The sequence below is a fragment of the Tachyglossus aculeatus genome, chromosome 5 (assembly GCF_015852505.1).
Source record: "Tachyglossus aculeatus isolate mTacAcu1 chromosome 5, mTacAcu1.pri, whole genome shotgun sequence".
Taxonomy (NCBI): Eukaryota; Metazoa; Chordata; class Mammalia; order Monotremata; family Tachyglossidae; genus Tachyglossus; species Tachyglossus aculeatus.
The window spans coordinates 89988108-90013764 of NC_052070.1; the positions used below are offsets into that span (position 1 = coordinate 89988108).

A 25657-nucleotide genomic window follows, 5' to 3' on the forward strand; every position below is an offset into this window, starting at 1 on the left:
GCAAATACGAAATGAATTGGTTCAAAGTCATGTATTCTAGCTGTCAAAATCAAGTTGTGTTTGTAGCATAAGGAGGTTGGGTGAGGTCAAGGAGTTGTTATTTTGCCTCTATCTCCTCCAGGCCTAATAAACTACCTCAAACTAATTAACTTGGCTTAAGACATCTTTCTCTGTGGTAAGCAATGTGTGGGCCAAACTGTGCCCTCATTCTGGGTGTGGCATGTATGAAATAGATGGATGAATTTGGCCCAGACAGTTTAACGCCAAGTCAGCTTTTCGACAGTTGCAAGAATTTTAAGGTGTTTTGTTGTTTGGCGATTGCATTTTTCATTTAGAGGGAATGGGGTTTGACAAAAGCAATTTACTGTCTTGGGTCTCATTACATCATGACTATCGACAGATTAGTAATAGATAGTTCCTGTGCCACTTGTCAGTCTCAATTTCAATTTAGCCAAGATATTGGTGTCTAAATGCCAGTTTGTTTCTTGGATATAAATAACCAAGTTCTGGGGTGTTTTTTTTGTAGGGGGAGGGAGACGGGGGAGAGGAGATAATACAAAGACACTGACATGTTAATCCAAACAAGAAATAAATAGAACAAAGCTTCAGTGTTTTTTAAACCAGGTTTAAATTTTTTTAAAATTCAAACTGACCCAAAGCAAAACTTACATTACAAAGGAAGAACAAAATACATTATGATACTGATAACACACGAGGAGTTACATGGAAGCTAAGTTTGTGGACAAATTGGAAGTTATTCTTATCCCAATTGCATTTTGGGCAACTTTGCAGAAAAGTTAGGATTTCAATTTCCTTATGGCCCACTCTGACAATCAAGCTACACATTCTCTTCTGTTTCAGGGTGTGTATATGACAAATAAATCATGCTAATCATCTTTGTCCAGATGTGCACCCCTGCTACTTCCAACTCAAGCCAGAACATTAAACTCTCTAGCTAGAGCGCTGTTTCAAGCATGAATGATAACAAATTAGAAACCAAAACAGTCAAAAGCCTTTCAAACTAACAAGTATGGTCTATAATGTAGTAAATACTTTAGAAATATGGAAATTAAATAATCTAAAAAAACACTTTTATTCTGCTGTACATTTATAACACAAATATTTACAAAAAACTCTTCTGCTTTGTTTTCAAAGGATGAGGTTGCAGTTCATTGACGATCATAATCTTACTTCCCTGTTTCTTTGGTGTATTTGCCAAATATATATTTAAAAGGTTTAATATAAAGTTCAACAACAAATTCAAAAGAAAATATGAAGATCAGTTACAATTTTGATATGTTTCTCAACTTAGTTGAGATTCTCGAACAACCAAATCAGTCCGGTTTATGAAAATACTTGTTCTTTGTACCCATTATATGTGACAACAGAATAACTCTACGTTAATCAAATCTAAATTCAGGGTTGAATTTTAAATCAGTATACTTTCACCAACTATTCACCTCTACAAATTTTAGACACTGTTAAGGGGCGGTATGAAATTGGGATTTTATTAACAAAAATAAAATAGCGTTCTTTTAAATTACCAAAATAATCAAGCCTCAAACAATAAATACTGGAATTATACATTACTTCATTAAATATAAATTTAATTACCAGGAAGATCTCATAATTTTTCTGAAGTCACAGCAGCAATACAAAACAATTAATCTGCCTTAATCTGATCTGTTTATTTGGAACTCCCTTACTAAAATCCAGTGGCTAAATCATCTTAGATGGTGATGTAATTTTCATATGCACGACGGAAGAAAACAGTCTTAAAGAGAATTTTAAAAATCGCATTCCAAAAAAGAATTAAAATAATTGTTAACATTTGCTCAGGAATGCAAATATATTTAGAGGGAAAGGGTGCCAGTTTATTATTACCATATCTCATCGTGCCTAGGTCGCTAACATCTTGAGTAAGCACTGTCATGTCCACTGCCACGCCCACTGATGAGGACTTATGACGACTTTGGAAATACAAGAGTCCCTACCTCACTTTATTAAGGTGCCTCCACCATGACCTAGGAATTAGCTGGAGGGAGGGAAAGGCAGTTCTGCCTCCACCTTGTCGGCCCCATTGTGGGCCTCTTAATGGAGACTGTATTGGGGAGGTGTTCGTTTAATCTCTAGGAAGAAAGAACTAATCACCGGTTCATTTCGCATCAGGTGCCAGTGATAATTGACAGTCATTACTGAGCTAGATCAAATTCGAACTCAGGCCCAGGGAATTGAAGAGCTCCTTGGGTCCTATTACCAATCCCCAAGCCCATCCTCTCTCCGAAGACACTTCTGTTTTGAAGGCCCACACACTGCCTGGGGAGATCAACCACCTCCAGAAATGAGGGAGGTTTAAAAAAATACAACTCTTGGCTCCAGGAAGGAAAAGCCAATTTCTAAATTTAATGATACTCTTGTTAAGCCAGCCCCAGCCGTTCCGACATTTGTTCATTTAAAAGTGACAACAGGGGAAGCCAAGAGAATCTTTCAGTCCTTCAACTTTTATTAAATTAATAGCCAATAGTTAAACTTGGTAAAGGCTCCACAAGCACTGGGAAAGGAGGCACTGCTGGCATTTAAAAAGGTCTTATGAAGCTAATGTGGTGACAAAGCAAAGGCAGAACATATTTCCAGGGGCATCATCTTGGACCAAAGATTCCCTTGGAAATCTGGCCAATAATTAGACATTTTATCATGTCTTAAAAGTGCTTACATTGTAAAAATGCATCCTGACCAATCAGAAAAAGAAATCATGTTGTCCGACTAATAAAGCTCAACAAATTTTGTACAATTTCAAGTTAAAGTCCCTATTAATTTTAAGTTGAGAAGTGTTGTTACCCAACATTTTATTGAAAAAAATATTTATAAATTTAGCAAATATACAACCCTAAGAAATTTTATCCCTCAAAGGTAACATCTGAAGCCATCCCAGAGTATTTAGCCACATTAGAGCAAAATGGCATCACATTCTGGACATCTTTAGAGCATATTAAGCCTACCAACATGGATGTGGTAATTTCTGCAAAAGGTGAAATAACAAGTTACACATTCATGATAGACGGCACTTATAATGGAAGCTACAACTGATTTTTTATGGTATCATGGCATAAACACAAAACATGGCAGTTTCGATTTTCACAGACATGTTGAAGCTGGCTTTGGAATGATGAATGTCACATTAAAACAATGGATAAAATACACCAAAAAGATTATTGCACCAGAGGCACCGTTTTAGGAACAGAACATATTGGCTTTAAAAAGTAAATTTGCTTCCCATTACATTTTTTTTAAAGATTCAGCTAGACACAGAGAGAAAATGAGACACCATGTCTCTGGGTAGCCGTTGTTAAAAATAATAGCTAAAAACAAAAGCACTCTAACAGGAAAACTGAGGTACTAGTAATCTGAGGTACTAGTTTTATGAAATCTGAGCTTCAATAATTAGGAAAAGAAAAGTATAAAATAGCCAATTTGTACTCATTAAAAGTGATTGGGGTAACTGCAATTCTTTTAAAATTTCATATGGAATTTTTCTGTATATTCCAAGTCACCCTATTTAAAACTGTGCCTCCAAACCTCACTTTACTTGACTTCTCAGCTGGTTTACTATACCACGTGTGCCAGTGAAAACCATAAACTCTTTGAAAAGGGTAGATTCTCTATTTCAAATCGGCACGCTTCATTTTTAAAAAAAGTTTTCTCACCGTAATTTTGTATAGAAAGTTTGGACCTTGCAAATCTGGACCAAAACCAAAATTAAGACCTTTTAGGATGAAGTATTAAAAAGACCCCACAATGAAAACAAATGGACAAAAAACCCCAAAAGTGTATACCTGCCTTCTGACTTCACAGCAATCAGAAATTGCATAGGATATACTTGTGCAAGGCAACAGGCCTCCTAAGTATCTGAAATATAACTCCTAATCTTGCTCACAAAGTTTTGTGGATATCAGATATCATCAAATTTGTGTTTTAAGTAGTCTTTCATGACCTTGGCAACTGGTAGTTCATCAAGAAGCTTTAGGTTCTGAAGGCCTATACAATGGCGAATTTTAATTCGGCACAGGTCTTGCAAGTTTCTGGGCTGCCCTAAAAAGGAAAAAAAAAAGGAAGAGAGAAGAGGTTACAAAACAAAAGGAACAAGATTCTTAGGAAATATTTTTCCCTTTGATTCATATCTTTTATTCTTCTAGTTGGACTAGGAAGGGGAAAAAAACACACTTGGAATAATATTAATCTTAAAAATCTCAATATAATGACAGTTTCCATCCATTTTGAAATTCACTGTTCACTCATCATGCCTAATGGGTTATAATGCTTTCGACAGTTTATGCATATGCTGACTTCAGTCTCAAAATGCTCAATAAGGGCATTTGACTGTAGTATGAGGGCTTCTATAAAGTACACAAGTCTCTGCTTACCTTCCTGGCAAGGAGAGTGAAACAACACTCTAACTGAGAATGGCATCAACTTTTTTTTCCTTCTGACAGTCCAAGTTATTTTTCTTAGTCGTGCAGTGAATGACTAATCTCCTTGGTAACAGAGTCCAAAAGGATCAATCACTTTTGTGGTCTTGCAAATCAGAAAACCAAGCTCATCAATATACAAATCTCAGAATGGCAGCTTCACCCAGGGTCAGACGGGCTTGGGAATCCTTACTGGGAAATCCCCGATGGAACACAATAATGGGGGAAGGAAATGTGCAGTTTTTGAGAAGTGGAAGTTTTCTACTTGATGGCTTGGGTGGCAGGACCCTGATTCCCTTTACAGATCTCCTTCATCATGGACTTGTTGGCCTTTGAACTTGGTCTTCCATTCTGTATTCATTCATCTTTCCTATGGTGTCTCCCACTAAAATGCTTCCCCTACCTTATTTTTAGATTAGGATTTAGGGACTGCTTAACTTTCATCTGTACACTTTTTTCCCAGGATTGAGTACAGTGCACCGCACACAGTAAGCATTTAATAAATGCTATTATTATTCCTCCTCCCAGACCACACCTCTCTGACTCTGAGCAAGCAAGGATCCACTCTGAGCCAGATGTGCTTCAGGGGACCCTTCTCAGTCTGCTGGGAGTACCCCAAAATTCCAGTAGCCCAATCCAGGCTTGACTTCCTCTCCAGAAACCAACTGGCAATATTTACTGGCCACCTTGCCTGATCCTACCTTACCTCCCTGATCCTCTACTACAACCCAGCCTGCACAATTCGCTCCTCTAATGCCAACCTACTCACTGTACTTCAATCTCGTCTATTGAGTCACTGAACTCTCACCCATGTCCTACCTCTGGCCTGAAATGCTCTCCCTCTTCACATCTGACAGATGATCTCTCTACTCACCTTCCAAGCCTTACTGAAGGCATGTTTCCTCCAAGAGGCCTTCCCTGACTAGGCCCTTATTTCCTCTTCTACCACTCTGTTCTGCATCCCTCTTTTACTAGGATTTGCAGCCTTATTCACCACACTCTCAGTCCCTCAGCACTTACATATATATCTGGAATTTATTTATTTACATTAATATCTGTCTCCCCCCTCAAAGGCTGTAAATTCATTTTAGGGAAGGAACATGTCCACCAACTCTCTTATACTCTCCCAAGCATTTAGTTACTGTACTCCACCTCCTTCCTCTCCCCCTCTCCATCCCCACTGTCTTACCTCCTTCCCTTCCCCACAGCACCTGTATATATGTATATATGTTTGTACATATTTATTACTCTATTTATTTTACTTGTACGTATCTATTCTATTTATTTTATTGTGTTAATATGTTTGGTTTTGTTCTCTGTCTCTCCCTTCTAGACTGTTAGCCCACTGTTGGGTAGGGACTGTCTCTATATGTTGCCAACTTGTACTTCCCAAGCGCTTAGTACAGTGCTCTGCACACAATAAGCGCTCATAAATACGATTGATTGATTGATTTAGTACAGGGATCTGCGCTCAGGAAGTGCTCAATAAATATGATTGATTGATTGGGCGAATACAATAGAACTAGTAGACATGATTCCTGCCCTCAAGGACCTTTTAATGTAATGGCTGGCTTTAAAATCCAACTACTTTTATCCTAATCAATATTTGATAGAACTACATAGTAAATATTACACATGATTTAATATTCATAATATCAACATATACTTCCAAACTAATCATCAGATAAGACACCAGGAAGATGCTTGTGATTAAATTGCCTTGAAGTATGTGGGAGCCCTGGTCACAGTGTACACTTACACTATTATTCCACAGATCACTTGTCATAAATAGAATACATTATGCCCATTTGTCATTTTCAACAGTTGTTGAAATAAGCTTTTGCTGGTACCAAAGTTTTAAAAGGCAAACTTTAGGGAAACTGCCACTAAGGAAAGATCACCAGATTTCCAGCTTCCTAAAATGCAATGGTGGTGGGACTTTAGAAAGTGGCTAGGCTCTAGATTCGTTGTGGGCAGGGAATGTCTACCAATTCTTCTATATTGTTATTTTGTACTCTCCCAAGTGCTGAGTTCAGTGCTCTGCACATGGTAAGTGCTCAATGAATACTACTGATTGATTGGTAAAGGAAAGACAAATGGGAAGAAGACAGCAAGAGAAAGGGAAGAAAGGAGGGGAAAGGGGAAAGAGCCTACCAATCTTAAGCAGCAGTAGTTGCCCATTCTGGTCCTTTTTGCAAGTTCAACAGATGCTAACCATTGCCCTTGCCTAAGAATAAACAGCAGCCTGGGTGGTTTCTTCATTTCATTTCTCTTGCTGCCACCACCCTATTCCTCAATCAGATGAGGGAGGAGCTCTAATTGGTCCCTGCATGGGCCCTTTGGACAGTGAGACAGAACTCCAAAAATCATGATCACTCCACCTAACGTACAACTTCTGGTCACGTAAGTTTAGGGCAACAAAGTTGATGAAGGCTACAAAGCAGAAAAATCAATCTTCTGGGCTCTCCTTAATTCCACATTTTAACAATTCATGGCTTTAACGTGAAAAGAAAAATAGGTAAAATTGGGGCTGCAAACTTATCTAGCCACTTTTGGAGTTAATTAGTTAAAGCTTGAATGCTCAAACATTCTTTATTTTATTGGTTGGTGGGCATCTTAAAAAGTCTATTGCTAAGATTTTCTTTGGCATCCTTTTGATGAAAAACTTGGCTGCATATTAGTACTGAATTTTCTTCAACTAGCTAATGGAGATTTATATTGCATGAGTGCAATTCTGATGAATGCATGTACTCATGTCTAATGAAGGTGAAAAAGGTGTCATTTCAAAATCCAATATTAGTATCCTGCATTTTTTGAAATTAATGGACCGGACAACTTTAAAAAGACAGAAAAAGTGTGGGTCGGAGTTACCAAAGACCATTATCAAAATTTTGACATTTTCCCCCCCATAAACCAAAAAATAGTTCCTGGGAAAGTGTTAACACTGAGCAGTTACAAGGTGCAGCACCAATTCCTACATATAACAATAATAATAATAACAATAATAATAATAATGGTATTTATTAACGCTATGTTCCAGGCACTGTGCTAAGGGCTGGGTTGGACACAGTCCCTGTCTCAAATGGGGCTCACAGTGTCAATCCCCGTTTTACAGATGCAGTAACTGAGGCCCAGAGAAGTGAAGTGACTTGCCCAAGGTCACAGAGCAGACTAGTGGCAGAGCTGGGACTAGAACCCATGCATGACCTTCTGACTCTGAGGCCCATGCTCCATCTACTACACCATGCTGCTTCTCTATTTAGTGGTTGTTGAGTGTCTTAGGTCATGTCTTACAAATTCCAGGGTTCTTGATGTATTTATTTGTGATTTAGGTTTAGTGTCTGCAGTACTTTAGACATTCTCAGATGCATCTGAATGAAAAAGGGGGATGGAAATTAAGGATTAAGGAACAGCAATGAAGCTTAATTTGTGAAACGTAAATGCTATTGCTAGCCGGGCAAAAAATGATAAGCTAAATGATGAATGACGTTCTGGATAATACTAAATATCATCAGCTGCATTTTACTTTAGAAAGAATATTTAAGATACACATTTGAAGGTTTTTTTCCTTTAATAAAAATAGGGTTGCAGGAATTTAAAAAGAAATGGAAAAAATTCCCCAAACCAGAATTCTGGCAGAAAAAAGGGAATGACATTCCAAAATGACTCCTTTAAAAATTCCCTGCCCAATGATTTGATTTAATCACAGTATAACAGCCATTAAACACAGAAGATACGTCAGTTATAACACCAATTCTTATCCCAATACTGAAGAAAAAAGTATACACTATCACATTAACTTCATGCTCCAAATTAACTTCTAATTTACATTCACGATGGTTGGTCTTAGTACACACTGTAAATTTCAGGCTTCCTTTTACTGGGGCAGGTCTAAATCTAGCTATGAGGCAAATTAATGGGATCGGGTTCTTTTTCCTTAACTGTGTTGGACAGGTTATTAAATTTTATTTTTTAGAATTCTAAAAACATCAAATTTATGAATGTTATTCTGTGTTTGCTTTCTGCATTTATTTTTAATTTTATTTTTAATGGCATACTGCATTTTCTACTTTCCATCCTTGTAAATGAAAGCAAGAAACAAAACCACAGAGATTCGAGCAATACCATTTTTATATATCCATGGATGATGTTTGCTTCTCTAATTACCATGGGTGCAGTTTTATTAGGTTCTAGTCCTCTCTCTTGTCTACAGAATGTGGACACTTCTGTGGAAAGTGTAGTTTTATCTGGCAAGTCTTCAATAATAACAAGACCTAGCAACTTTATAGCTCTTTGCTATTTCAAAGTGCTTCTGAAACACTAATTAGTTAATCCTCCAAACATCCTTCTGAATATTTTACCTATTTTTAACAGTTGAGGAAACAGAAACACAAAGAGGTTAAGTGACCTACTCAAGGTCATACAGAGCATCGTGACTGAGCTCGTATTGAGGTTCAGCATTCCTCGTGCCAGACTTGGCAATTAAATATAACTGCAAAAATGTCTGTGTCCTCTGAGTTCCCTAACACAACCCTAGCCATCAAAATGACAATACCAAAATTGAAAACGTCCAAAGAGTTTATCAAAACTTCATAGATCCGATGAAGGTTTTACAGAATCCCCTCTGATCAATTATTCTTTTTTATAGATGCTAGCTTCCTTCTACAGTCTTTCCTCCTATGGCCAAATTCATTCAAAAGACACTTGACAGTTTCTGGGACAAAATAATTCATTACCCGTAATTTTGTTTTCTGAAACATCTCTTTTATCGCATCACTGTATCAATTAGGCAGCAATACGAGGAACCTTCTATACAGAGAGATGTAGCAGTAATGAAAGACATACAAGAAAGGAAAATTACCTATTTTTGTACAAAAATAGTGTAGACTCTATAAGGGGATATAGAAAAGGCAGTGGAATTTAGGAGAATTATGCAATTATCCAAATTGACATTTTCCATGATTTTTTTTTTAAAGTTGTGAACAAATACATTCCTTATGTATTTTCCGATACAGTGCCAAGCATGCTTTTTGAAGGAACACTGTGTTAGTGATGGAAGGTTAACTAAAGTTAGAAAAGCACAGTAATTCCTTTGTTATGGGACAGAATACATGGATTCTTTCTTGAAAGCAGGAGTGCTGGATGGAAGTTTCTTGCAAAATTAATCCCTGGACTCTTTCACAACATACCAGTTTCCATGATGCAAAGTGAAATAAAATGCTTATTAAGGAGTCTGAAGAGGGAAAACAGAGATAACTTAAGACAGGCGTAACATTCCATGAATTATTTGGTTGGCAGAAAACTCCAAAGCCATCCTTTCAACAACTTTAAAATAAGCTGTGTTAACAAGCAGGGATATTATTTATTGAGCACCTGAGTGCAATGCACTATATTTAAGTGCAACAATTCAACACAAAGTTTGCTTGGCATCTTGCAAAATTATGAAAAAAAATTGGGTTGGAATGACTTCGAGAGAAATAAGATCCCTTGTATTCAGCATTTATGCAAGATAAAGATCCCTTACCCATAAATTTCTGTAATTAGAAACTATCATAAATGCTGTATAAAGTTGCAACTATTTATGAATGGTTAGCTTGTTGAAGCTGGTAGTTTGGAGAAACCTACTTGAGTACTCAAACAAATTAAAACTTTTTTTATTTTAACAAACGACTTGAAAGTAAAACACAGGAGTGAGTTTTTTGGCATATACTTTCTTACCAGAAAAAGACTTGGCAATCATTGTTAGGTGTGCCACTCAATCTCAGTATGGTTGGTGTGAAAGCTTCTCCTTTAGGAACTCAACACTTGGAAGAGCTTTCCTGGACCTGTTTCATCTCTCATTATTATTTCAAAATTTTACCACAAACATATTTTCCTCCCTTGTCTATGCTTCTGAATCTCCTTCCCAAGTACTATTTTTAAACTTTGCAATTTCACATTAACATAAAAAAATGAAGTACAGTTAGATTGGAACAGGCTAAACAAAAATCATATTGTGTGGAACAAAAGTAGAATTTATCTCTATTTATTTTGGAAAATCATTGGTTGGCTGAAATCAAAGACTAACTTCAATTTAACTCTTATCTGTAATCAGTAGTATACAGTGTCTACCTTAATGAGACCCTTGCCTATTAATCACATTTTCACAAGCAAATTGGCATTCTCTTATTTTTAAGGTGTTTTATAAAAAAAGACTCCAACAAATCCTAATCCACCCAAAATGACAGGAAGCCTTTAAATAACTAAATTAAATTTATATAAAAGTTTAATGGAGATGATTGGAGACAATTTATAGGATAAAAGTATGCTTAGTTTAACAATGGAGGAATGTTAATTTCATATACTTTGTCACAATGTATCACATTGTTTTATTCCTCCTCCTAAATGTGATCTTCAAGATTCCCCAAACTGATTTTCTACTGTTTCTCCTTATATCCTTGACTCTGAATTTTTCTGTAACACAATGGATGATCAAGTAGATGGTTTTAAATGGAGCATATGTCTCCACAAAAACAGCCTAAATGTAATCCTGCTGTTATAACCTTCTTTGATATTTTTATGAGAAATCAAAGAAAATATTGAAAATGAACATATGAAGCTAAGTGCATTTAAAAGCACCTGATGAATACAGTTGGCACAGTACTGTGCCCAATTCTAAATCATGGACCAAATTTAATTTTCTTCAAATTTAAAAATTTCTATAATAGGTTTTAAAAAAAACTAGGGTAGCTTGAAAATGCAAATGAACCGAAAATGTAATAATGAACTGTATCGAGATTAGAACGAACTAAAACTCTCAGAGAAATGATGATGAGGAGGAAAAGGGTCACCAATAAGTTTGCTTTTAATATTCACCTGTACTATGCAAGGCACTGTACAAAGCAAAATGAACAATAAGGGTTCCTGACAGTCTCGCTTGCCAAGTTTGAGTGGAACTGAAACCATGAGAGCCTCTTGAGTTTGGAAAAGTCTCACATAAAACTCCACTGGACAGTGATTTAGTTCCCTCCCCGATTTCTTTAGATGTTTGTAGGATTGATTGATTCCTTTTAAAAGGCCAGTACAATTCTATTTATGTCCAAATGTTGCAAAAAATTGTTAAAGATGGTATGAATCTTGGAGCAGTAGCTTCTGAGGAAATACTGTCGACTCACTGCTTCAATAATAGTTAACTCTAAGAAAAGCAAAGGGTACGGCCCCCGGTTGTCTCTTGTTGTATTGTACTTTCCAAGCTCTTAGTACAGTGCTCTGCATACAGTAAGCGCTCAGTAAATACGATTGAATGACTACTGCATATTTACGTTTATTGCCAATAAACGTATTAATTTCAAAAGAGATTAATGTAAGACTGGCCATCTCAAAGTAACGTAACTATTTTCAAAATGTTTCTCACATTTCAAGTACAGGTGATTACATGAAGCTGTACAAAATCTCAAATAATCATAGTGGTGAAACAAAAGCATAATTATAGTGCTTCTCTTGCTACTCATTACAAACTGCAGAGCAGCAGGTGGGAAACAGATATTCACTTAATATAGTGACATTTGAGGCAACCTTCTACAATGATACAAAACATACGTTTGAAATTCCTACTTCCAGCTTTTCATTTTGTAAAAAAAAAAATTTAAACCTGAAATTTCATATTCAATCATTACATGGAACCACATATCATTTATCAAATCTTAAATTTTTTGTATAAAAAGAGCTCTTACTGACAATCTCAACCAACTGCTGCTTTTGAGTACAAACTGTGAGTCCAGAGAGGGTCAGTGATATAGTCACAGTGATTTGACTGATTTTCCAGGCCAGCGCTAGAACCCCATATATTCTGAAGAGCTAGGAGGCAGGCTCTTGTTTTGCTATAATTTCCCATTCTAGTACTCTAAGAAGGGAATCCAAGAAAACTCCATCCCGTGGGTTTCCAGATACCAAGGGAACCCTCACTGAACAAATTCAACAGAGCCATATACTGGATAAGTGAGACAGCAGCAAACTTCAGAATAAGATAGGCATCTGTTGAGGGTCAGGAGAGTAGAGAAGCAGCATGGCTCAGTGGAAAGAGCATGGGTTTGGGAGGCAGAGGTCATGGGTTTTAATCCCGGCTCCACCACTTGTCAGCTCTGTGACTTTGGGCAAGTCACTTAACTCCTCGGTGCCTCAGTTACCTCATCTGTAAAGTGGGGATTAAGACTGTGAGCCCCACGTGGGACAACCTGATCACCCTGTATCACCCCCAGCGCTTAGAACAGTGCTTTGCACATAGTAAGTACTTAAATACCATTATTATTATTATTACTATTATTATTATTAAATGACAGGCAAGCAGCCCTTCACATTGTAAATGTTGTACTTATTGAACTCCTCTGGACTTCCAGAGCAAAATGGACCCTAAAAGGTGAATCTAACTCCGAAGTGGAGGAAAAGTTAAAAAAGGACAAAACAGATACAGCCAAAATGCCAATAAAAAAATGGAAAAATATTCACAGAAGTACTTTACCACAGACTTCTAAACATGAATTTTGGGATAATTATATTACAATCAGAGCAAGAAAAGGATGGTGCCAGCAAATCTGCCGAGATGCACCTGGTTTGAAATTTCACTCTATACCTTTACTTGAAAAAACCCACAAAGCAACACATTAGATAGTGAGTAACTGGACACCACCGCACAGCCACATTAGCGTACAGTTCTACTGGATTCAAATCACCTTCTCTGAATGATTTCCACTGAGACGGCCCTTAAGATCTCTTGCAATGTAGGTGAACCACCTTAATATTATGGTTTCTAGCTCAGAATCATTATTTTCAGGGAGGCAGACAATGGTAATTTCCAATTACTTCACCCTCATTCTGAAATAGTTTTTATGGCTTTACTGCGAACGTTTTTATCTTGTACTATCTCTCCATAAAGCTCATCTGATAAAAGAGATTTATTCGCGTTCTGTGGGTACAGAACAAAATGAAAATTTAATTTTATTTCTGGAAAAACAAAAACAAACTCCAATCTTCTCGAGGTTAGGAATCTATCTTGCCTAACATCCAAAAGCTACAGGAAATCATTTAGAACAATATTTCTTGCAGTGTTAACTGGAGGAATGTTACGAGTACAAGAATACACTGTTCAAACTAATTGACGTCAAAGACTTGAAGGCAAAATAGAGTACAATGCTTGCTCGCAAAAGACATCTTCAACATCTTGATCACAGCAATCAACTTTTTAATGGAGATGTAATATCAGGAAGCACAAAAATAACCTATCATCCATAGAGAGAGTGAGGATAAAACCTCAGTTTTCAAGTTCAGATTTTTGTTAAAAAAAAAAAAAAACCCAAAAACTACTTTTACAGGGTGGGAAACAGAGATACACAGAGCAAAACAACTTTTAGATTTATTTGGTTCCTTGAAAGTCCTTCCTATGAAGAGCCCAATACTTCCAAATGAAACTGGAAAGTGGGCAGCCTAAAAAGAGCGTCCTCTGGACGGTAAATTCGTGGGCAGGGAATGTCTGTTTATTGTTATATTGTATTCTCCCAAGCACTTAGTGCAGTGCTCTGCTCACCGTAAGCGCTTAATAAATACGATTGGCTGACAGTGTTAGGAAACCATGACTACTATCAAAGATATCTAAATTATAAAAAGACCGGAGGGAAAAAGAAAAAGTGCTCTTATAGGGAGCTGTCATCAGGGGAAACAGGACGAAATTAAGTTGGTTCATTTTCACGGGATTTAGTTCAACAATACCATCTATTTTTTTCCCCGAATAAGTGGTAGAAGATACACGTCTTGAAACTCTAAAACACGAAGCTGGATAGAGCACTAGAAGCACATTTCAAGAACCCAACCCAACTGCTTTCCTATTGGAAGCAAATCTTTTCTGGCTGTAATTTCTAAGGCGTGACTCTTCCTGAAACCCATAAAATGTAAGAATTTCATTTAAATGCGTATGCACTGTTTGTTGCAGAATAATATCCGTGAGCACTTGAAAAAGAGGGACATTTGTTCCATCTGGGTAACATTTTGTCAGGACTAAAGATTCTACAGGCACAACTTAAGACACAGTTCATCTTCTTTGTTTACATGGCTACAGAACACCGACTCCTTGAGGTCAGGCCAGGCAAAAATGAATGACAGCGTAAATGAAGGAAAGGCTCTGCTCTTCCTAACATAAACCTATCCCACCACTTCCTTCTCCATCTACTTACTAACCACAACTGGCGGGGACGCACCTTCGGGGAAGAGACGGGGAGTCTGAATTTACATGTAGCTTCCTTTTCATTTTCAGTGATGGAAAGTTTACTCACCGTTTAATGCTGAAGTAGGAATTAATAGTTATGGGCACTAGAAGGGCGTTAAAGGCTTCAAGCACCTCTAGGGAAAGGACACATGTCAACAACAACTAAGAGAATAATCGTATAACATACTTGTTACTTCTTGTAAGAAATCCAAACAGGGTCGACTACTTCCAGAAATACTTATTGACACGGCCAACGGCGTCTGTCCTTCATAGTTCCTTGTGTTAGTGTCCGCTCCATAATTATACAGCATCCGTGCACAAAGCACATCATCTCTAAGGGCAGATAGATGCAAAGGGGTCTGTCCATCTTCTAAGCGACCCAAATTTGTGTCCGCTCCTCTCTGAAGGAACATTCGGCAGTAGGAGTGATTACTTTTGATCACAGCGTATCGTAACAGGAAACCATTTTGAATGTCGATGTTGGCGTTGTGATCCAGGAGGATCTTCACACAGCTTGACCTCTCCCGGATAATGGCCAGCTGAAGCGGTGTTGTACCTTTATCACTGAGCGGATCGACCTCAGCCTTGAACTCCAGCAGGAGTCTGACAAATGAGTCCCTGCCATAGTGTGCGGCTACGTGGAGGGGAGTCCAACCATCGTTACTTTTGGCATTGATAATGTCACTTCTATATTCGGATTCTAACATCAAGCGTGCAATCCGGGCTCGGCCATGCATGGCTGCGTAATGAAGAGCGGTGAAGCCTCCAATTAAGTCCTTAACTGTGGGATCAGCTAAAGTTAAACCGAAACAAAAGTATTAGATCAGTTCTAAAAGAGAAAACCCACCGTATCGCTGCTGAAGAAAAGGGTTCAGGAAATAATACGGTGGAAAACATTTATGCTGCTGAGGAGGATAGATGGGTCAAGTCCACTGTGATGAAAAATAAGTGATATTCTGGTGAAAAATGATCATGCCTAAGTTGACAAAACAAATCAGATGGACACATACTGTTTAGAAAGACACACATACACAAACACTGCATAGCTTTCTGAGGTCAGTATTCTGTCTCTTGATTATTTTAAATGAAACTGCTTACAAGTCTTCTTTGGCTACCCTGTAACCCCCTTTTCTTTATCGTTTCATGTTTCTTCCATCTCTGTTTCAAACTTTTTGTTTTATTTTCCCTTGTGATGCTTTTTAATCTTAAAAAGAAGCATGTGGAGCAACATCTGCTGCTCCAAATTGCGGATGTATTGTGGTCTGGCAAGTTTGTGTTGTTTTTAGGGTGTATTAGGTAAAAGATTCTCTGTGGTCTGAAGGGCTTCCAAAGCATGTAAGATATATGTTATTTAAATGATCTTGATAAAGCATGTTTTCATAAGAAGAAAAGTCTGTTCTGAATTAATAGTTTTACAAGAACTCTGGAATTTACAGGAATGTAAGCAGCTTGGCGTGTGAAAAATGGACAGAAACATCAGTAGTATGTAAATATTTTTATCTTCCAAAATGGTACCAAAAACTTTCCGAACTTCAGTTCAAGAGCAAAATAATTGTGACGATAAAACATGCGGCTCATCCTTTTCTTCCTCCCCTAATCACAGTTTTTCATAACCTGCAATTAGCACCTTTATTTCAGCCAAGAGACAAGACAAGCAGCTGTTTGTGTCTTTGATCCCATCAGTTTCCCCAGCCAGCTGGCAAAAGAGGGGCAAAAGTCTCCATTCTCCTATTAGATATGTAGGTCACTTTGCACTGCGCTGAAACTTCTACCAGGCTAGCTCTTGGAAGCAAGAGGTAAAACTGCTTGTCCATTAAAACTTATTTTGTTCTTAGAGAAGATTATTCATGATTTCAGTCTGTACTGGCATTGAACGGAAAAGTTTGGAGACAGCTTCGAAAGTTGTGTAATTAGAAATAGACTGCTTTAACAACCTAGAAGAGTATTTTGCATGGCTAATCTTAAGGAAATCTCATCAGAGCTGGAATTAACTGAAGTGGTTTAGTTAGGAAATAATATTAAGACATTAACAATATTTGAAAAGGGGGAAAGAATTTCAGCTAATCGGCATGTAAAAGACTCACCGTCCAAGTAAGCCATGTAAGTCCAATTTATGAAAATATGAAAGGCATAATGCTGAAACCACATGGTGATGTCACTCCTATCCACAATATGCTAGGAAGCCTTTCAGAGTTTCTTCGAACGGAAAAACTTGAAGTCTATAGACTGTAAGCTGGTTGTGGGCAGCAAACGTGTTTGTTTATTGTTATATGGTACTCTTCCAAGCGCTTGGTGCAGTGCTCCGCACACGGAAAGCGCTTAATGAATACGACTAAATGAGTGAACGCAAAGGGTCTTATTTGCTCCGCAATTAAGAGCTATTCCTCCTCGACGTTTTTATGCAAGAACTCTGCCTCCACCTGCTGGACAAACTTAACTAGGAATGAACTAATGCTAATGTGTTTTATCATCTCTTCGGTATTGACATGCTACTCACATTTGGCTTTGAGCGGTGAGAATGCTGGTTGCAATTGCATCAAAGAAATACACCATTTAGTTAAATTCACAATGGGCTGCCTTAGCTAGCATCAAGTATTATTCTGTAAGCACCCACTGGATGCATGGCATGATACAAGCCACTATAGAGTGACAGGGTAAAGTAGATTAGACATGGTAATTTCTTTCAAGGAGTTTACAATTTAATACAATTTACTTAAGAAGATAAGCAAGTCCACGGCTAAGTCATTTTGGGCTGAGAATGTGTAACTTCTTTGTTTTGTACTTTCCAAGTGCATTGAACCCAGGGGGCACTCAATAAATAGTATTACTACATGGCATCAAATAGCAAATGCGCAGAAATAAATCAGTGCACTATGGGGAAAAATTCTGCTTGAGGGCCAGTAACCAGTTTTGTATTACTTGGGATGGCTTTTCTGGAGGAGGCGGCTTTTAAGTTGTCACTAAATTGTCACTAAGGCAAGAGGTCTGTAATTTGGAAGTTGAATTTCCTGATGAATGAGTTAACTGCCAAATCCAAAAATGATGGCCCTCTGCAATACTAGGCCTTTTATACAGGTTTAGTAGGGTAACACCCATATGTAGATAAAACATGACAGTTCTTCCATGTTTTCATCACGTGTTTTGGATGGAACCTGTTGGGGAATTAGTGAATGTTCTCCCTTTAATCCTTGCCCTTCTGGAAGGATTGCAATACACTGCCTCACACATAGTAAGCGCTTAACAAATACCATAACTATTAATTATTATTATTTTGGGAGAAATAGTTGACTGCATGCATGCTGCATAGCTAAAGTTGGGGAGACGTGAGTTTTCATTAAGATGAGATTCAACAAGAATGGAATTCTTGCATTATCGGAAAACTGACAGCATTTGGCTCCCGGTTCTTATCACCTCCAGGGTTCAAAATTCACTATGGTTGGCTCCGGGTTTATGGCCACCCCACGATACATGCCTGGCACTATTTGCTGATTTACTCCAGCCTCCATAAGCTCCACTACAAAGTGTCATCTAATCACTGCAGGTAATTCAGTTCTCTCCCTTTTCCCACTTCTCTTTCCCAAATCCACTCTCTGTTCCTGGCAATTTGCTGAACCGCCCCCACTCCATCCAGACTCATCCCTTTCCCTCCTCCCTTCCCTCCATGACCAACCGCCAACCCACCCCGGCTCCTGACTGAGCTCCAGTATACTTTTTCTTTTAGGGATGTACTTTGCATTCTTTCCCAGCATTTGGAACAGTGGTTGGGACACAATAAGTGCCTAACAAATACTACTACTACTATTAAATAACCCTGGTGGCCACTGTCAGTCCTCACTTCTAGTTCCACCTCCCTGGCCCACTCCAGTGTCAGCAGCAGGAAGGGGGACGGGGACAGGCTGTTAACCCTCCCCTTCTCCTTCCCATGCCTGGCTTATCAGAAGCTGGGGCTTGGGTGCAGGGGTTATAAATTAGTAAGAGTAAAGATACAAAAGGGGAGGGAGGGGCAACATCTTTGTTCAAATTACGAAACACCCACAAAAAAAATCACAGCACAAGGTTCAGGCCTGGAGAAGCTGATTCTGGGGCTTGGCGAAGGGCATGAAGGGATTAACCATGTAATTTTTACTTACCTTTACTTCCCCACCATGTTGAGGAAAAGCACCCCATGACACAGCCACATTTTTGAGGAACGTGAACTAGGATGCATCTGTAACGCTAAATGATATGTCTACATTTCTATTATATGTCTTTACTTGGGAAAGTAGTTATCTTGTGATCCATTATTCAGTCCAACACCAGCAGCTGGTAACAGAGACAAAGGTCATCCACTGGTATCAAACTGAAATAGTTCTATTTACATGCGATGAATCCTAAAGCTCTTTACTAGTAAGTACCACCATCAAGTTATTCGCTGTTCACTTGCGGGGCTAGGGAAAGAGATCGGGAAGTAAGGTAAAAATCAGAAGAAAAACAGAAGAAGGGGGGAGGCATAAAAGGAAAGAAAAAGACAAGGGAAGCAAAAAGAGAAATAAAGGTAGAGCTGGTGGTCAATAACTTGTGCACCCAAAGTGTTAGTACTGTAGTGGGAGGATTGAATAATCACAGACTCCTAATATTGGGGAGGGCTCTCAAGAGCCCATCTGGTCTAATCCCTTGCTTCTAGGAAATGAATGACTAAACCACCCAAGATACGTCAAAGGAGAGAGATTCCATAACACCACTTAATATCCTGCTTCCAGGGTCTTTTCACCCTGATAGACAAGTATTTCTTCCTTAGGATCAACTGAAATGTTGTCTGCTTTCCCAATATTTATTTCTTCTGGTCTGTTCTCTGTAAACAAAATACACCGTTCGGTATTCTCTCCATAAAATCTTTCATATAATGTCACTTCCCCCAGCACTTATGCACATATATGTAATTTATTTATATTAATGTCTGTATCCTCCTGTAGACTGTAAACTCATTATGGGCAAAGAACACGTCAACCAACTTTGTTATATGATACTCTTGCAAGTGTTTAGCAAAGTGCTCTGCACACAGTAAATGCTCAATAAATATGATTGATGGATTCATCATTGGCAATGTGGCATAATCTAAACTGACCGACCAATAAACTGGTACAGCCAAGTAACTTCATTTAGAAAATCCAAGGAGAATACTGTGCGAGAAAAGCTTATTGTGGGAAGGGAACATGCCTGTTGACTCTATTGCACCATTCTCTCCCAACACTTAGTACAGTGCTCTGCACATAGTAAACACTCAATGAATACCACTGATTGCCAATCTACAAAATCAGGAACTCCCATATGTTCCATTAGCCTAAATTTCCAACTTTTTTACCTAATAGCATTCAGTGAGCGCTTACTCTGTGAAAAGCACTGTACTAAGGACTTAGGAGAGTACAGCATTAGTAGAAATGATCCCTAAGAGATTACAATCTACTGGGGGAAACATACACTAAAGTAAATTACAGGCAGGGGAAAGAACAGGGTTTAAAGATATATACCTAAGTGCTACTGGGAAAGGGGTGAGAATCCAAGTGCTCAAGGAATGCCCAAGTGCTGAAATGGCAGTGTAGGAGGAAACTGGATGTGAAGATGAGAGATTAATCAGAGAAGGCCTCAATCCCTTCTGGGATTTCAGAAGGGAAAATATAAATATCATCTTTACCCATCCTCATGGAGAGAAAGAGGTTGTCAATCAGACATAATAATGATGGTATTTATTAAGAGCTTACAATGTACCAAACACTGGGCTAAGCCCGGCTACAAGATAATCTGATTGGACCCAGTCTCTGTCCCACCCAGGACCAACATACTGAAAGGGATGTTGAGATGGGAATTTTACTTCCCCATTACAGACGAGGAAACTGAGGTGCAGAGAGGTTAAGTGATTTGTCCCAGGTTGCATGGGAGGCAGGAATTGGAGGGGTGGCTAGGACATAGGTCTCTTGACGGTCAATCCTTTGTTCTCCCTACTAGGCCACACAGTTCAATTATCTACATTAGGAGGAGGTGGCATGGGCCACTAGAATGAGCATAAGTGTGGGAGTCTGTTACTGGCTACCTTTGTGATCTTGAACAGGACACCAACTCTATGTGTTTCGATAACCTCATCCAATGCTTTCCCTACTTCTTAGATCATTAGCTTCATAAAGGACAGAGACTGTGCCTAATCTGATTATTTCATATCTACCCCAGCCAACAGCATAGTGCTTCGGCACACAACAATGTAATTATCAATACCCAAATGAGCTAAGAGGTATTTTTTCCCAACACCAATTATTGACTTGCCAACAAGTGGTTAAACGTTTTTTACTTAATGAAAGGAGCATCTATTTCAGCTCCACGAGGAAATGCAGCAGTTATAAAAGTATCATCATGAAAATTAAACACCACAGTGATTCAAAACACACTCCCTACAACAATTCATTCCATTAAGAAGTGCAAATGTTCAACTGATTTTAAGCAAATTTTAAAATGGAAACATGGAAGATGCCAAGAAAAAAACCAAAAAACTTAGAATATGATTTTTTTTGATCACTCAGACACTCTTGGTATAGCATCTTAACCTGATTAAAAACACAGTGGAAATTTGAGGGACTTCCCATTCATGTCTAAATGCACCTAACGTGGTTTAGAAAAAACAAAAGGTTTTGTCATTTTCAAGTTAAAATTCAACCAAAAAATACAAAGAACAATCTCACTTTGAGAAAACTGTAAATAGAGCTTTATGCCTCTGAGTTTTTCTGAAGTACAAATGGCAGCATTTATGAAGCTCTACTTATTCTACTGTTTTAACACATATAACCTCTATCACAGAAATTCAAAATACAGGCATACTCAAGGGCCGAGCCTGTTGCAATACATAAAACTGGGGAGTATTTGCTGAATACATGACCTCCATCCCTAAAGTTATGGCCAAGCAACGCAATAAGTCAATTCTCACCCCTTCCCAGCCCACCCTCACTCTGCTGTATGGTACAGTTTTTAATTTCTCTGAATTTTACATTCTAATCTCAGTGGCAGTGCTGGCAACCACCACCTTTCCTATCTCCGACCCTCATGGCTTACCATCCACTGGCTTGTAGTCAAGTGCTCAGCACAGGGCTCTGTTCACAATGAACACTCAATAAATATCACTGATTGACAGACTGCAGTCTTGTTTCCCCATCTCACCAATAGCCATGTGGACAGAGTCGGTGATGGATCAGGCCCACCTTCAGGATATCTCCACTTGAATGTCCTGCCAACATCTCAAACTTAGGATGTCCGAAACAGAACTCATCTTCCCACCGAAACCCTTCCTCCCCGTGATTTTCCCATCACTGCAGACAGCACCACCTCCTCCCCGTCTAACAAGCCCGTAACCTTTGTGTTGTCCTCGACTCATCTTTCTCGTCTGTCACCAAATCCTGTCAGTTAAACCCTCGCAGTACCACTAAAATCTGCCTTACATTTCCATCCAAACTGCTACCATGTTAATCAGAGCACTTATCCTATCCTGCCTTGATTACTACATCAATTTCCTTGCTGACCTCCCTGCCTCCTGTCTCTCCCCAATCCACTCCAATCATTTCTCTACAAAACCGTTCAGTATAGATTTCCCCACTCCTCAAGAACCTCCAGGGGTTGCCTATCTACTTCTGCATCAAAGAGAAACTCCTTACCATTGGATTTAAACCACTCAGTTTACTTGCCCCCTCCTATCTTAACTTGTTGCTTTCTTATGACACTCAAATGTACACGCTTTGCTCTTCTAATGCCAACCTACTCACTTTACCTCGATCTTGTCTACCTCACCATCAACCTCTTGCCCACGTCCTGCCTCTGGCCTGAAACGCCCTTCCTTTTCACATCCAAAAGACGACCACTTTCCCCCTCCACAAAACATTATTGAAAGTACACCTCCTCCAAGTGGCCTTTCTTTCATTCACTCAAAGCAGCGTGGCTCAATGGAAAGAGCACAGGCTTTGGAGTAAGTAGTTACGGGTTCAAATCCAGGCTCTGCCAATTGTCAGCTGTGTGACTTTGGGCAAGTCACAACTTCTGCGGGCTTCAGTTACCTCATCTGTAAAATGGGAATGAAGAATGTGAGCCCCCCATGGGACAACCTGATCACCTTGTAACCTCCCCAGTGCTTAGAACAGTGCTTTGCACATAGTAAGCACTTAATAAATACCATTATTATTATTATTCATTCATTCAATCGTATTTACTGAGCACCTACTTTGTGCAGAGCACTTTACTACGCACTTGGGAGAGTACAAAACAACAATACACAGACACATTACTGCCCACAATGAGCTTATAGTCTAGACGGGGGAGAGGGTAAGGATTGTCCTGTTGCTGAACTGTACTTTCCAAGCACTTAGTACAGTACTCTGCACACGGAAGCGCTCAATAAATATGATTGAATGAATGAATGAAAAATAAATAAATGAATTACAGATATGTACATACGTGCTGTGGAGCTGGGATGGGGGATGAATAAAGGTAGCTAATCAGGGTGACGCAGAAGGGACTGAAAGAAGAGGAAAGGTGGGAGCTTAGTCAGAGAAGATCTCTTGGAAGAGATGCGCCTTCAATAAGGTTTTGAAGCGGGGGAGAGTAATTGTCTGTTGGATTTGGGAAGGAAGGGCATTCCAGGCCAGAGGCAGGATGTGGGTGAGGGGTCAGCGGCGAGATAGGCAAGATCTCGGCATAGTGAGAAGGTTAGCATTAGAGGAGTGAAGTGTGTGGGCTGGGTTGTAGTAGGAGAGTAGCAAGGTGAGGTAAAAGGGAGTGAGGTGATAGAGTGCTTTAAAAGCCAATGGTGAGGAGTTTTTTCATTAATTCATTCAATTCATTCAATCATATTTATTGAGCGCTTACTGTGTGCAAAGCACTGTACTAAGTGCTTGGGAAGTACAAGTCAGCAACATATAGAGACAGTCCCTACCCAACAACGGGCTCAGAGTCTAGAAGGGGGAGACAGACAACACAACATCGATGGGCAACCACTGGAGTTTTCTGAGGAGTGGGGTGACACTTCCAGATTATTTTTGTACAAAAATGTTCAGAACATATTTGAAGTATGGACTGGAGTGGGGAGAGACAGGAGACAGGGTGGTCAGCAAAGAGGCTGATACAGTAATGCAGGTGGGATACGGTGAGTGATTGTATTAATGTGGCAGCAGTTTGGATAGAGAGGAAAGGGAGGATTTTAGCGATGTTGTGAAGGTGGGACTGACAGGATTTAGTGATGGATTGAATATGTGGGTTGAATGAGAGAGATGAGTCAAAAACAACATCAAAGCTACAGGCTTATGAGACAGGAAGGATGGTGGTGCCATCAACAGTGATGGGAAAGTCAGGGGGAGGACAGTGTTTGGATAGGAAGATAAGGAGTTCAGTTTTGGACACATTGAGCTTGAGGTGACGGGAAGACATCCAAGTAGAGATGTCTTGAAGGCAAGAGGAAATGTAAGACTGCAGAGACACAGAGAGAGAGATCAGGGCTGGAGATGTAGATTGGGGTATCACCTGCATTGAAGCCATGGGAGCAACTAAACCCCCATTTCCTCTTCTCCCACTCCCTTCTGCATCACCCTTGCATGTGAATTTGCACCTTTCATTCACCTCTCCTTCAGCACCACAGCACTTATGTACATATCCATAATTTATTTCTTTATATTAATGTCTGTCTCCGCTCTGGACTGTAAACTCATTGTGGGCAGGGTACATGTCTACCAACTCTGTTACCCTGTACTCTCTCAAGCACTGAGTACCATGCTCTGCACACAGTAAGCACTCAAATACGATTGACTGATTGATGGAATGGAGGGAAAGGCTGCAAGGTAGGGGACAGGGATTTCTTCATTCTGGTCCAATCCCCAATCCACTGCTGCATACATCCCTGCGGCCCCGGCTAGTAGGTGGAAATGGTGGCAGCAGTTGACATTAAGATTAGACTTTAAAGTGAAATAAAAAAGCAAAAAAACCCTTTTCCACTCAGCATAGTCTAGCACAAAGGGGACATGATGGTGAGTGAGAAAAACGGCTGAGAATAGGGGAGGGTGGATGTGGTACCCAACACTTAATCTGGAAGCATAGGGTGAGCAGCGATTTGCTAGACACCAGCCAGAAGAACAATGATCTGTTAGATCAGTACCACACCTTAGGGGTGGAATACTGAATCTCTTGTTAGACACTCTGCATTTTAATATTTTTTAAAGGATTTCTTTTTCAGAGTTTGCGACAGAAAATTTTATTTTCTATTTTATTATTTTCTATTCTATTTTATTTATTTTCTAGTTTATTATCTTGTATCTCTACCAGTGCTCAGTACAGTGTTTGGCATATATGAAGTGCTTAACAAATACCACAGTTATCATTATTATTATATTACTTTGACAAGCGCTAAATAATACTTCAGGGATGTTTATCATTATAATATCTAGCCCATAAAGGAATTTCATACTATTTATCCATGGATTTGGGGATGGAGCCTAATTTATAACATGTAAGAAAATGGGAAAAAGCACCTCAATAATAATTCTAGCATATGCTAAATGTTGACTCTGTGCCAAGCATTGTATCAGATGCTGGGGTACTTAAGAGATAGACAGGTCAGACACAGTTCCTGTCCCTTATGGGGCTCACAATTTAAATAGGAGATAGAATAGGTATTAAATCCCCATTTTACAGATGAAGCACAGAGAAGTAAAGTGAGTTGCCCAAAATCACACAGCAGGCAAGTGGCAGAGCTGGGTTTATACTCTGCATGTGCATGCAGATGGAAAGCAATTTGTCAGGAAAGTTAGCAACCCCTGAAATACAGGACTGAGTGTGTAATGTGCAGGCCTGGAATACAGGTTACTCTTTTACATGACTTTTGTGAAAGCTAATATTTAGTCATATATTAGGTGAGACATCATTTCCTGTCAGGCACATACCCGCTATTAATCAAAATGCT

At 39.0% G+C, this 25657-nt stretch overlaps 1 protein-coding gene across 3 annotated transcripts in view; it reads right to left on the reverse strand.

Moving 5' to 3' along the window:
• Nucleotides 1-609: 609 nt before the first annotated feature.
• The window catches only part of ASB7 (ankyrin repeat and SOCS box containing 7), a 29521-nt gene continuing 4473 nt past the window's right edge, over nucleotides 610-25657 (reverse strand). For all 3 annotated transcript variants that reach the window (XM_038746809.1, XM_038746811.1, XM_038746810.1), the window contains 2 exons: nucleotides 14888-15493; nucleotides 610-4089 (listed from right to left, as the gene is read on the reverse strand). In XM_038746809.1, coding sequence (XP_038602737.1) covers nucleotides 3950-4089; nucleotides 14888-15493 — 746 coding nt within the window. In that variant the 3' untranslated portion in view covers nucleotides 610-3949. The remainder of the gene's footprint in view (nucleotides 4090-14887; nucleotides 15494-25657) is intronic.